The sequence below is a fragment of the Halictus rubicundus genome, chromosome 1, assembly GCF_050948215.1.
Source record: "Halictus rubicundus isolate RS-2024b chromosome 1, iyHalRubi1_principal, whole genome shotgun sequence".
NCBI lineage: Eukaryota > Metazoa > Arthropoda > Insecta > Hymenoptera > Halictidae > Halictus > Halictus rubicundus.
Window position 1 is genome coordinate 16,573,744 of NC_135149.1, and position 13,648 is coordinate 16,587,391.

The following is a 13,648-nucleotide window of genomic DNA, read 5'->3' on the forward strand; positions in this document are numbered from 1 at the left end:
ATTTCACCGGAAGCCGCCGGGACGAACCGAAATTTTCGTGAGCGATGGAAAATATTCAGGCAGCGACACGTACTCGTTGAAACGCGTCGAACGATAGTCGGTCCTATTAGCCACCGCGGGAAGGTATCGGCCGGTGCGAATCAGATTTCCGCGTGCACGCGTGATTGGGCTGTTCCGTGGCGTTTTAAAACCGCTGTCAACGGGGCAGGAGCGCGAGCGCGTTCGAAATTCCACGGGAAAATCCATGACGCGGATCAAACGCCTTGTCGTTGTCGATCGCGTTCGGAAGTTCGATTCCCGGTGTGTGCGCGAACTTCCTCTCGCGCCGATGGAGCCACGGCTGCGAAACATGATGCTGCGGTTCCAGGTAGCTATATAGCGAACGCTGCCAGGTAAACTAACGCGAACAGAGAACGCCGTGGCGTGGCTTGGCGTGGCTTGGCGTGGCGTAGCACAGCACGGTGGCGCGTCTCGTTGCAGGGGATTTAACCACAGCCAATGTTCCAGACTTTGCCGGCTCGTTCGAGTTGATCCGACGGATTCGTTCTACGTGGACGTGCAAGCTGATTGGGACGTTTGAAACCCATAAGCTGAGCCGTCGATAGCGATTGACGCCACCGCCGCAAGCAGCCCCGGCTCTTTCTCTCTCTCTCTCTCTCTATCGGGTTGGCAGCAACCCCTTGGTCCATCCCCGCCGGCCGTGAATTCGACTGCACCGGAGCGGAACAAGGGAAGCCGCCTTCGACGAGAACGCGATACGCTCGTTTTCCCGATAATAAGCCGAGCGGTTCATCCTCGTATATCCCGACAACGTCCCAGATTCGTTTCGAACACCGGCGTGCGTGCACAAAGGGAGTCAAGTGCGATCGATTGCCGCGCGCACAAGACGGTTTACCCTAAGTTCTCGAAGCCCCGAGGAGTGTGTGCATTTCAATGGAGTCAGGCGTCTCTCGGTATGCGCCTAAGACACGCTGCTTTCGGCTCGACCTATATTCCATCCCGCTATTCTTTGTCAGCCAAGAAGCACCGGTGTCTTCTTCTGCCTCCACCCCCGCGGCACGGAACAGAGACTCGATGAAACTCGCTGCCGTCCCGTGGCGATCTCCTCTCTCTCCCTCTCTCTCTCTCTCTCTCTCTCTCCGCCGTCGCCACGATTCTCGAGTCGGCGAGCACTTACAATTTGGCACCGATAGTTCGCCGGAACGCTCCCGGCGACCATAACGCCGACTGCTTTTCTTGGCCGCGCGGATCGATCGGCGATGCGAGCGAGCGAGCAAGCGAGCTCTAGCGAGTCGCCTTCGATCCCGGCCCAATTTAAGAAAATCAATCGCAGCCCATCGGTCGAGACACCGTTTTAAATGTCAGGTCATTTTCATAAAGCTCCGCCGATCCGACAGCTATATACTAGCGGGCTTGTTGTCCGATGCATCGAACACATAATCGGCATCGGAACAACGGCAACAACGGACTTGTTTAACAACTTGCTGCAGCACCGTGTAATTCAATTACACTCCCGTATGCAATTTTACTAACCGAGTTGGAATAGTCGAAGCACGCTGCAATTGTTCTTGCATACCATGAATTGCGACGTTATCGACGAGCATAATGTAAATCGAACAACTTTTCGTTGCTTACCTTTCTTGCTAAAATGTTTCATCAAATGCGACGTACACTCCTCCGTGAAATATTAAAATAATTCAGCAGAAGAAGTGCCGCGAGCCTAAACAACAAATTCTATGAAAGTAATTTCAAACTACGAGATTGTAGAAGTCACGTATTTGTGAATGTGGTAGCGAACTTGTCAAACTATTACATGCGTACCGAATTTGTTATGCGAAACGAGTATACCGAATTCGTGCAGAAAAATTGCAAGAGTGATGCCAGATTACGAATACGAGTGGAGCAGCAGGAGGAACTTGAATTAAAGTGATATACGACGCGAATATCGTGGAGGTTGACGAAATACGTCGATGGAAGAATGAATATTATATGGATCATCGAGGTCGCTGCATCCCCCGATGTCCCTCGCGACTGCATCCGAACGACAGAATACTCGTCGCTCGAAAAATTCCCGAGCAACTCGAAACGCGCGGAGATTTATGAATCGACCCCGCGCGCTCCGAGAATTCGACTTTTCAACTATGTCGACCCGGCGCTCGCCCCCGCGTCATCCGCGGATAAAAGATCGCTCCTTGATAGACTTTCGTCGTCCCGAGTCTCGGAGCTATTGCGTGAAATTAAACTGATTCCAAGAGAGAGGGCAATGGAGCGTCTCGTTCTATCGCCGCGCGAAATATCCCATTTCGACGGTGTACGTACAGTAGCTTAGAAAAGTATTTGCACCCTCCTTCGTACTAAATTCGCATGAGAAATGGTGTAGTGACGCGACATGAATTTTGCGGCGTCTCGCTGCGGAGCTGAGAGAGCCGGAGAATTCCCTGGCCGGAGAAAAATTATTTGGATACTGGGCGGCCGAATCACTATGCAGCAGCATGATACTTTTTATTCTCAATGTCTACTAGACGACTTTATTGACTTACACCGAATTCGAACCAAAGATTAGATCTACATTGGTATTCCTAATAATATAAATATCACTAATAACACCGCACAGCTAATTGAAACTCACGGCAAACTGTGTAGCCAGTGAATGCACGCAAAAGGAATAGAAGGATTTCATTTCAATAGCGGGGAATTAAAGCTCCACCAACTATGCGAGCGAGCGAGCGTATTTCTAGCGCGTCGATTGTTGGCATCGTTTGCGGATCGTGTCCCAATATCGAATCGGATTTTCGGCGCTCGGATCTGGGTTTTTAGGGCAGCGATTTTTTTGTGACAGGACATTAACGTTTCCGCGCGACTCGTTGTAAAACGCCGCTGCGGAAAAATGTGGCAAAGAAAGGCCGAGGGAACAAATACTTTTTTGACCTACTGTACCTATGTGCCGTGGAAAAGAGGTGGCGGAGGGAAGAACAGGTTCTCCCCGGAGGGTCGAGCCCCGGTGCTCGAGAGGGTCGTGGGTGGCGAAACTGCGCCGTTTCTCCGCGCGAGAGTTCCGCCGCGGCGCGGCGGAGTGAGCGGAGTACGTGCACTTCCACGCGCGGACAAAAGTAGCGCCGATGCAATTTCACAGCCGTCGCGTCGCAGGCACGAGGAAATGCATTCTTTCGGTGTGCCGTGCAGTAACGTCGCGATGCCCGCGCGTTTTCCCGCAATGGGCGCCCAAGATCGCACGCGAGATTAGAAAACCGCGTTTGTCCCGCGCCGGAGCGCCGCGGCCACCGCAATTTCGCTCCTGCGGCCTCGTTCCGATCGAAAACTACTCGTCGACAGGCGACGATTAGCAGAGCTTTTCAATCTCGAGCCCGGAATTATCGAGCCGTGTCGAGAGAGCCACGTTCGATGACAGAGTCGATGCCGAAGCGTTGTCGCTCCTCGAGCGCATTAATCATCCCCTGCTCGCGTGCGTGAGTGCGTTCACCGCAAACTTTGCGTGCGCGATCCCTCTCGACACGAGCGGATTGCCCGCGAGGAACCGAAAACCGACGCGCGACGGGGGAACACACGCGACAATGGCGCTTTCAACCGTTAAATCCTTACCTATCGATCTCTAGGAATATTTTAGGATACGCTATTCCGAGGCACATCATCCCCTTATTGAACCCGGTATGCATATTTAACAACCCACGTTACCAGGTAGAAGTTATTCCGAGGATAGACGGTCGCCCTTAAAAAGAGGATTTGGAATGGACCGTTGGGTCGCCGGTTGAAAGTAATAATAAGCATTCTCTAGAGCGGAGGCTGCACAGTGTTGCTCCCACTGGTTTTCAAGAGGTTTCCGGTTAATTTTAAGATCGTCGTGACCCATATCCGTGGCAAGGGCCGTTTGGTAGCGAGGATTTTTGCCAGCAAATGTCCAGTAGCTGCTGTTCGGTTTAATTCGATCGGACGGGGAATGGAAAAAGCAACGAGATCGGGGCGCGTACAGATTGGCGATAGGGAGCTCGAGGAACGGTTCGCGCCGCTGTTGTTCGGGACGACCGAGCGAAATAATCCGTGACACGGCGACCGAACGTTTACACTACAAGCACGGAAAAAGCATTCCGCCATTCGATACGCGGGACTCGCGTTCGTCGAATCGGATACGGGTATCTAGTGGCGAGGAGTGCGAGGAGATCGATATCGAGTAAAGCGGAAAAGCTGGCGAGAAGGAAATGGAGAGACAGAAAGAGAGAGAGAAAGAGGGAAAGAGTAGTAGGAGGAGGAGAGCTGCTATTATATTTGACTTTCGGCTTTCCTGCCACGTCCAGGTATCCTCGATTTCACTTCTCGCGCTCGTTGATTCAAAAGGCTCGCCCAGGTACTATACGCCACGTCTAGAACGATTTCGCCGGGAGAACGGCGGCACGGGGATGGAGGAAACGATTGCCGTAAGTCCGCGGATAAAAACGAAGGAAAAACTGGTCCCCGCGGTACCGTGTGTTCCCGACGATGTTGCTGGAAACGGGGGAGAGTTTCCCCGGTTTCTCTATCCCGGTCCCTCGCGCAGGACCAGCTGTCGGCGTTACCGTGGCGCGGGTGGATTTCGCATACAGAAGCCGGGCCAGGTAGAAATAAAAAGCGTCAGGACAAAGCGGGCATCGCGTACAACACCTGCTCCTCTCTCCGCGTTCCAGGGGATACTCGTCCGGGGATAAGAGTATACTGGGTTGTCTCTACAAGGCTTTCTGGCTCCGGCTCGTCTACCTTCCCGTCTACCTGCTGCCACGAGCAACACCGTCTCGACGATCTATATTTCCCCAAAAATATTTCACAACCGTTCCGACCCTGAATAAATAAACCGTCTTCTCTGGCCGCGCGGCGTGCACCGTTTCTAACGCTGTTCCCCATCATCTGCCGACTCGTTTATTCCCAAATAGTGTTGCAAACGGTCACTCTATTTAAGTGCAATTCACCTTGAAACTCTGTTGATGCGTATCGACTTCCCATTGGAAGTACAAGTAAGCTAGAGTAAATCTAGTAGTGAATCTACAAGTTGTAATTTGTTTGTCGTGATTATTTTAGATTTGATCTAACCTGAACGGGTAATACAATACGTTTCGTTTCGAAGTCGCAGAGTATCGCCCTTCGATCGATCAGCGAAGAGGTTCACAGGTTTCAAATGCGAGAGAGATTGTTTGAGTTGTCAGGGATGAAACCATAACCGCTTTTTAACCGGAATCCGATAACCCCTAGAAAAAATATTAGCTCGCACGCAGAGTGTGCTCAGGTATGCCAGCCGCGACACCTTATTCCCCTGCTCTCGCGCTTACGAGCTCGTTACAACGGTCGATGTAGCTGGCATCAGAGACCCCGTGAAATCATTCTCCTTCGTTGCCAAGACGACCCGACAGTGTATCGCGAAATCTGGAGAGAAGGCGACCCTGACCACGAACGCACCCCTGCCACGGTCGATCGAGCTTCCCCCGTGGCTTTTTTATGCATACCCTTCCGGGGTAATTTCTACGGGGTTCTCTCTGGTTCGCGGAGCCGCGTATTCGATCTCGGTAAAGCGGAATCGTGGAGGCCCGGGGACCCTCGCGACTGTTAAAACGATTAGAAAGAATCAGAGAGATTCGCCTGCATTTATTAATTCGACTCGCTTCGTGCCGGAGTCTCTCCCTCGCCCTTTCTACCACTGACACGAGTACAACCCGCCCTTGTCGAAGCATCATGATTTACAACTCACCGTACACACCCCTCGGAAGAATCGAGATCAGCCTTAACCCTTCTGTCAACAACCGGCTACCCACTTTCAATGTCTTTTGAAAAATTCTGTAATGTTTTTGTTGACCAATCGGCAATTTGTGTTCTCGAGCGATCACCTTGGATCTTTACGCAACATCACACAGAAATTACGTGATAACGTGGTTCCTCCTTTCGCCATTTTAATCAGTCGAAGAGAACCTAGCGATATTCTTAACACTAAACCTACCGAGCCTGAAAAGTACTAATACGTGTTGTCGTATAAAAATGACGAGATTGAATTTATTTGGATTTTGTGCGGTTCGTATTATAATACATGCTCTCCTAAATATATTTATTTAACACAAAATCTACCACGGCCGGTCAAATTGACCTTTTCAAACTTCTGCGTACAATTCTGTACATACAACATGATCACATCGCTATTTATCTTTACGACTTTTCTCAAAGTATGTATACAATGTATCTTTCAGTATTTATTTCTAGTTTTTTTTTTCCAAGAAATATATGTAGCCTGTCCTACCAACCGCGACCGCTCAATTTGACCGCACGAAGCAATATGGTATATTTACTCTTGTTGAAATTCAATGATAACATTGCGTCTTAGGTGTGAGGGTTTGGCATTAAGGGACGGTTTTTCCCAAGAAAAGAAAGGCCCAAGCGAAGTACGAACTACGTTTAATTGTATTAACACGTTAACTGCCATGTTAGCTATATATGATTGACTGTAATTGTTGACTAGGTTTAGACATTCATTTTTATTGTGACATATCCAGATAAACCGAATTTTATTAAGATCTTTAGGATTCAAAAGGGTTAAAACAGCATCCCCTATAATACATTTAAAATTTTTAGTTTCACTTTCATTAATTAAATTACTCTGATTTTGTAAGAATCTCTAGGAATGATATTTGGCACTTAACGTATTAACACATTCGCGACCGGCACATTTTCCCGTTTCTAATACTGAGTATCGGCGAAAATAATGAAATTCTGAAGCTGGTTGCCGCAAACTTGTATCGCTAAAGCAAGGATAAAAATGATAAAATTTCTTTTGAAATATCAATGTTGCAATTATGTGTTGTTTAAAATAAAACGTCAGATTCACGTCAGCGGTCGCGAATGTGTTAACAATAACTTTTTTAAAGAACCGATCATTTTGACCGCGCACGGCAGGGATAGGTATACAAGAAGTGTCGGTAGGTTTAGTGTTAATCATTTTCCACGGAAGCATCTTTACAATTTGATTTTGACCGGCGGTGGTAGGTTTAGTGTTACAAATGTCTTCACGGTTTAGCGTTCGACTTATTTACTTTCGTCGTAAATGCATGAAGTTCCCAGTACAGTGGTCGCACATTCATTTATACATGGTCGTCATTGAGCATCGTAGTAGAAACTTTGGTTATCGACGCAGGTGAATCTACGTCGACGTAGCTACTGAACGACATTTTGCACGGGTACGTTCTGTACCTTGCGGTTCTTCTTCGGCGAGGTAGGCAACAGAAGCGGCGAACTCGAGGCAAGGTGCGACGTCTCGAGACGCTTGCGACGAGAACGATTGCGTCCGGGACTGAGCGTCGCAGATAGCGAAGCCCTAATTATTTCCGACCCTGTAAACTTTGACGCGACTATTACGAGGTGGGCGACGCTGCACGGAACAATAGAGAGTCCACGGCGAAGTTCAGTTTGGGAGTGAAAGTCGACGGCGATGCAAGGTGGACGGGGCTAGAACGGGCCAGCGAAGATAACAGATTGCCCTGCTCCGGCGAGCCGGACTTTCTTAATTCCCGGCGATCCACGATAGCGAAATAACCGACGCCTCCGACGAGGAACGCTCGCGCGCGCACACACACACACGCACACATGAAACCAGACCGGATCTTTGTTCAAGTTTCGAGGAAGAAAGGAAGGCCAGCGAGAATTTTATTTGACACCTGATGAATGTGCCCGTGCCGCGAAAAGGTAATGAGAATTCCTAGATCGTGCGCGACCCGGGTATGAAGTATCGCTCGTACGGATAACGAAAACCGGAGAGAGCGAGAGAGAGAGAGAGAAGAGGGAGACATTGTAGGGGATGACGTTTAACGGAAGCAGTCGGCGCAGTTATTTCCGAGAGCGAGTGAAGACTCGCGAAAGTTTCCTCGAGACTTGCGTTCGATCGATCGGCTATAGATCGGGGTCCCGGCTGAGCGGTATCGGTTCCAGCGGGAGCATAATTTGTATCGCAAGCATAAAGGAGAGACGGTCTCGTTCGGAGGCCGTTGAAACGGGCACAATGAAGAAGATAAATACGCGGAATAAACGTGAATAAAATGCATCAAACAATAGGTTCCGTTCAGCCATGAATAATGCATCCTACGAACTTGAGGCGAACGGAAGAAGAGTGGATGCTCGAATGCGGCGGAGAACGCGGCGCAACGGTAATTGATTCGTTACGACCCCGTAAACGTTCGATGAATGAAAGCTAATATCTCCGCGCGAAACAAGGCCAGCCGGAAGCTTATCTTCGAGCGCGACTCTCGCCCGCGCTAGAGGAGAGTAGAGCGGAGAGGAGAGGATCGCACTGGCGCGCGAGAAACGCCGCACAGTTTCCTCCGTGTACGGTATGCGGATCACGGGAGGCGATCGTCGACGAGCCGCTCGTGACGCGCTTCGTTCGTTTTCGAGTGTTTGAGAAGCAACTCGAATGGCGCGGCACGAAGCGCCGTTCGTACCAGGGGGAACGAACGCGTTTCTGTTCGACGGCGGCATGGAGCACAGCGAACGCGCCGTGCCCGATGGAAATGTGTGCTCTGTATCGTGCTCGATCGTTCCGCAAACGCGAGAATTTTGATCGACGGAGAGAGAGAGAAAGAGAGAGAGAGAGAGAGAGAGAGAGAGAAAAAAGAGAGAGAAGAGTTTGCCCAGAGCCCGATGAAAATGTCGAGCGATTGCAGCCCCCGCGGAAACTTAATTTTCATTCGGCACGAAACCGTTTTTTCTCCGAAAAAAAGCTCCCGGGAAATGCAGAATATTTTCCGTTTTCACACACTCGGAATTCTGCAGTCGTGTTGCGCCCGCATTCCCCAATGACTAGGCGCTTTGTTTCGCGACAATCCGCAAGCATCCCGTGGCAAACGCGACATTATCCTGCGGAATACCACGGAATCGGACTACCGAGGGCGTCAAAGGGCTCGTTCGGCGAAATCCGCCGGCGAACGGGATACAGAAGCTCCGATTCGTTACCATTTATGGGCAGAACCGCCGGAGAAAGCGACGGAGAAGCTGCGAGGCTGCCGACGGGCTTCGAATTCGAAAAATCCGAATGCTCCGGCCGTGTATCGAGTCCCTACGATAACGTTCGACATCGTTTCGATCGCAGATAAATGCAACGAGGCCCGCCGCACACCATCGTTTTTAACGGACGGTGCTTTTGTGCTGCCAGAATTAATCATTTGCGGCGGAATATCGGATACGTGGACTGACCGATCTATGATCGTGTGCTGAACGACAAGCAATCACGTTTAAAATGAATGTACAATGCTTAATTTGATTTACAGTATTTCGAACTGCAATTTCGTGGCCGCACCGTCGCTGAAAACGGCCTGACGCACACGGCGCTGCAACAATGGTTGGGAAATTGACTTGGGAACTCGAGTTCTACCTAGAACAAGGACAAAATCGAACGTCGTAAAGTTTAACGCCGTAAGCTCTGCTTCGGGAGCGAGCCAGTATGCTTGTAATTGTAACCAAACGCGATCGAACCGATTCGTATCGATGTAATGGCTGTTTCACTGCGCTCCAATCTGTTCGTGAACGTCCACCACGGTAGACAGACAAGATATCGCCTCGACGCTGAAGTCTATCTACGCCAAACAAGTCCGGGTCGCATCCCTAATCGCAGTCGACGAAGGTCTAATCGAAAAATGGACATTTCGTGTAGGAGCGACGACGATCGTAGGGGACGTTAACGGGGTGGCTGACTGCGTGAACGGCAGATAGGACGGGAATGGACAGCCGGGACGACGGTGGTAGATTACAAGTAAAACCGGCTGCGAGGAGGAAAGAGTCAAAGTAGCGGACGAAGAAGGGTGCCGGGGCAAGAGAAAGATAGAAGGATAGGGCAACGGTGGAGATAGAGAGAGGGAGGACGAAGAAGAAACCGCCTGGATGTGTTGAAATAGAAGGTTGTAACGTGCCCGGAGTCTGATGGATCGAGGATCCGAGTGGAAGGAAGACAGAGAGGAAGACGGAGAGAGACAGAGCGAGAGAACGCGAGAGGGAGGGGTTGCACGGCGAAACACGGGAAGAAGCAAGACGCAGGGGACGACAAAGAGGACTTCCCTGATCCCCTTGCTCGTCACCGAGAATGTCAGCCATCTGGCATTGTAGATACGGGAGGCCTCGGTTGCTTTGGTGTGCGGTGTCCGAGAGCATGTTGTACTCGGTGGCGCCTACCCCACGAGGTTCCCGATAGAAACGAGACGAAACGAAAGCAAACAACCGTTCGCTCGAGAGCTGGTAGGCAGGTATGTAGCTTCGAAGATACATAACTCGGCGAGGAATCCACGAGCGGAATCGCGGGTTTTCGACGGCGCGTGTTTTCTCACGACGCGGCGGCTCGCATCGATTCCTCGAACTGTCGGAGCACCAGTGCCGGTGACGCCGTGGCGTCAGGAGCCTTGAAACGCTCCAAAAGCGGAATGGAGCATATCCACGGGTTAAGAACGAAAGTGGCGTCGATTACTCCCTCCTCCTACTCTCTTTCTCTTTCTTCAGACTATGTATCTATCTCACGAACGACTACCTTTCTCTCTCTCTCTCTTTCTCACTGTCTGTCTTAGCAGCGATCTCTTGAATGAACCGAGTCTCTCAACCATGGCACAGATACGACGCACTTAGTCAGCGTGCCGCACGTGCCTGTTGTGCATACGTAATGCGTATTGACACGTCGAGTGACAGCACGCGGGCCGAGTCACGCTGCGAGCACCTCGTCGAATCGATAGACCGAGGAACGTCACGGGCTAACACCGTGGACGACCGGCAATTTCGGAGCGCCGATAAGATCGGCAAAGGGGAGAGACAGAGACGAACGTAGTGACCCTTAAATTATTCAGTCCCGACTCCACGAGTTTTGCTGGTTTGCTAGAAAGCGGTATCTCGTGCACACGATCGCGAGTGCATGTATGCAAAGAGAAAGAGACAGAAGGAGAGAGAGAGAGAGAAAGGGAGGATCGAATCGAGATCACGAAATTACCAAAGGAGATTGTGCAGACTCACCGGCAATGGCGACGAACAGGAGGAATATCCACGTATCCATGAGTAAGCTGGCGAGGCGTAGCTGGAAGCTGGTGGCTGCGATCGCGAGCTTGTCCATCACGCTTCAGGATGCAGCATCGTCGGTCCTTGTGGATCCTGCTGGCAGCTTCTGAACTGGCCCCGTGGTAATCTCTGCCTCTCTCTTTCTCTCTCTTGCTCTTTCTCTGTCCGATGTCACCGAATCACTGTCCTTGTCACTGAATCCGCCGAGAACGCCGGAAAAGTCCTGTGGCGCGTGTCGCGTCGCGTCTGCTCTTGGTCTCACCACCGCGGAACGTGTCCTGACACTGTCCTTCGGTCCCGTACAGTCTCCTGCGGCTCCCCTACGGCTCTCCCACGGAGCAGGCTCGCATCGTTCGAGCGTTTTCGCGATGTTCCGCTCGGTCGGCTCGTGTGTGATCGCTCTCTAACTCTCGGAGCCACGCTCGGTGGTTCTTGTCACCGTGAAGCGGTGCGATCCGATCAGACGAGATCTCCTCGCGTTCAGCGTCGCGATTCGATGCGCGCGGCCTCTCCGTTGAACCACGCCGCGTGTGCCTCTACGCGTGTCCGTGTCCGACGATGCGCTGGCCCGCGCGCGTACGTATCATCCGCTCGGCTCGGCTCGGCTCGCTGGCCCGCGCGGAGCGTCGGATATCTTAGCCGGAGCGGAGCGATCGGTCTCTCTATCTCTATCTATCTTTGCGGTCCGATATGTACGCCCGCCGGGAAATCACCGAGAGTCCGCGGAGGGATCGCGCTCGCAGACGCGCGGCGCGACGGTACGGAAGAGAATCTGGTGCGAGCTGCGAGCAAGCGAGCGAGTGAGCGAGCGAGGCGTGCACTCGTGCGGGCGACCGTGGTGTGCTCTCACCGCCGCGTTGCCCGGAGTATTGACCGACTCGGCTCGGCTCGGCTCGGCTCGACACACGGTGCGCCTCGCTGCGGGACAGACCAGGCGGGGAGAGATGCGGAGGGGGCGCCTGCTCTCTGACGACTACTGTACTCTCGGGTGCGCGCGCACTCCGGCTCCTAAAGCTCGCACGAGCGGTCCCGACGAACCACCTATACCTACGCGCTTCGAGGCTTCGAGCCGATTCAACCATTCGACGGGCCATGGACGGTTCTTCTTTTTCGCTTTTTGTCCTTTTTTTCTTTTCTTTCCCTCCTTTATAGTACTCTCTTTCCTCCTACACCCTAACTCCCCACCCTCACCGGCCCGACCCGGCCCGGCCTCGCTCTATCTATCCCGAGACCTGTCGTATTTCTTCGGGTACGCGAGTTACGTCGCGTCGTCGGGGCCACGGGCAAACAAACGACTATTCGACCCGACGATCACCCGCGCCAAACGATCCTGCTCTCGCGATTCATATTGTGTGCAGCCTCTTTGACAAACGACTCTATCCGTCGACGAATAGTCTTCCTGAACTCTCTTCTTTCCTCGGAAATCGGTGACCCGTGCGTCCGGAATAGAACTGATGAGTAACTCGGCCGTTCTGGAAACGAAAAAGACTGCTATGATGCCTTAACCTTTCAACTGTAACGCGGTGGCCTGATCGCGCAGCATTGAAACATTTTCAAATACATTGCCGTGGCTTCCAATGCCAGAACAACAAATGGACCATTACGGTAGCCAGAAGGGTCAACGGTGCCCCGTTTGGTAAAAGGAAAGGGTTCCGCTGAATCCGGAGTCATCGCCGAAGATGGAGCAATTCGCGAGTCGGAAGTCTTTTGTAGATAAGCGTTATCGCGGCGCCAGTCGATCGGTTCGAGAGCCGGATAAGGGGGCGTGTAATAGACCGAATGAGTCGCGGCATGATGGATGACTGTATAAACAATGGCAGAGCAAACGCGGCTGCACGGAACCTGTTTACCGGCAACGAGAGATCCCGCGATAACGCGCTATCGCTCGCCGAAGAAGCAGCTCCGCACAAAAAACGAAAGGTTTGCTGACGCTGACGCAACAATGTCCCCCGACACCACAACGACGACCGTTCCGTGGTGTTCTACGTGTTCCGAGTGCTACGTGAACGAGCTAGAGACGTTTAAAGCCCCGTACACAATACGTGTTCGAGAACTAGCGTTCGAGATCGACGACATTACGTGAGGTCACGATTTTAATAGGGCTAAAGGGTTCGTCAAACTCTGCGATAGCGAGTTGGCCCTGGCAGGGCCTTTGCTCTTAGTACTTTCTGCTAAAACCGTAAAACAGTGATTACCTCTTCAAGAACTAACGAAACTATTCCATAAAATCGCAATTTTAATAGGGTAACCGTATAGCTGAAAGGTTAATCAAACTTTCCCCCGATTACCACCTCCCTCGGGCTTTTAGAAGACCTAGAAGACAGTTCTAAAGTACCCTACGTTCATTCGTAGTCATTCGCCCCGAAGCAATGCTGGTTCCTCAGCTAATTGACTTTAACGAACTATCGAGACTCGTACGGAGATTAACCAAAGTGTACGCCGTCTCCCGGTGTGCACGTAGCTTTAGTGAAAGAGACACGGTTCTTCGGTTGTCTTTTACCGTTTCGCGAATAGTTTACGACCAGGTCCGCGTTTCCGGCAAGCGAGTGCGCGGTTTAGGTTCGTGCTAGCACGCTGATTTCCACGAAAGAGCGCGGTGAAT

General features: G+C 51.6%; 1 protein-coding gene across 2 annotated transcripts in view; it reads right to left on the bottom strand.

Annotated features, from left to right (window-relative positions):
- Dtn (transmembrane protein 132C dtn) overlaps nucleotides 1-12,164 on the bottom strand; it is a 90,569-nt gene extending 78,405 nt beyond the window's left edge. The window contains exon 1 of one of the 2 annotated variants that reach the window (XM_076790539.1): nucleotides 11,005-12,164. In XM_076790539.1, coding sequence (XP_076646654.1) covers nucleotides 11,005-11,101 — 97 coding nt within the window. In that variant the 5' untranslated portion in view covers nucleotides 11,102-12,164. The remainder of the gene's footprint in view (nucleotides 1-11,004) is intronic. The other variant, XM_076790547.1, reaches the window with a different exon arrangement.
- Between the last annotated feature and the right edge of the window lie 1,484 nt (nucleotides 12,165-13,648).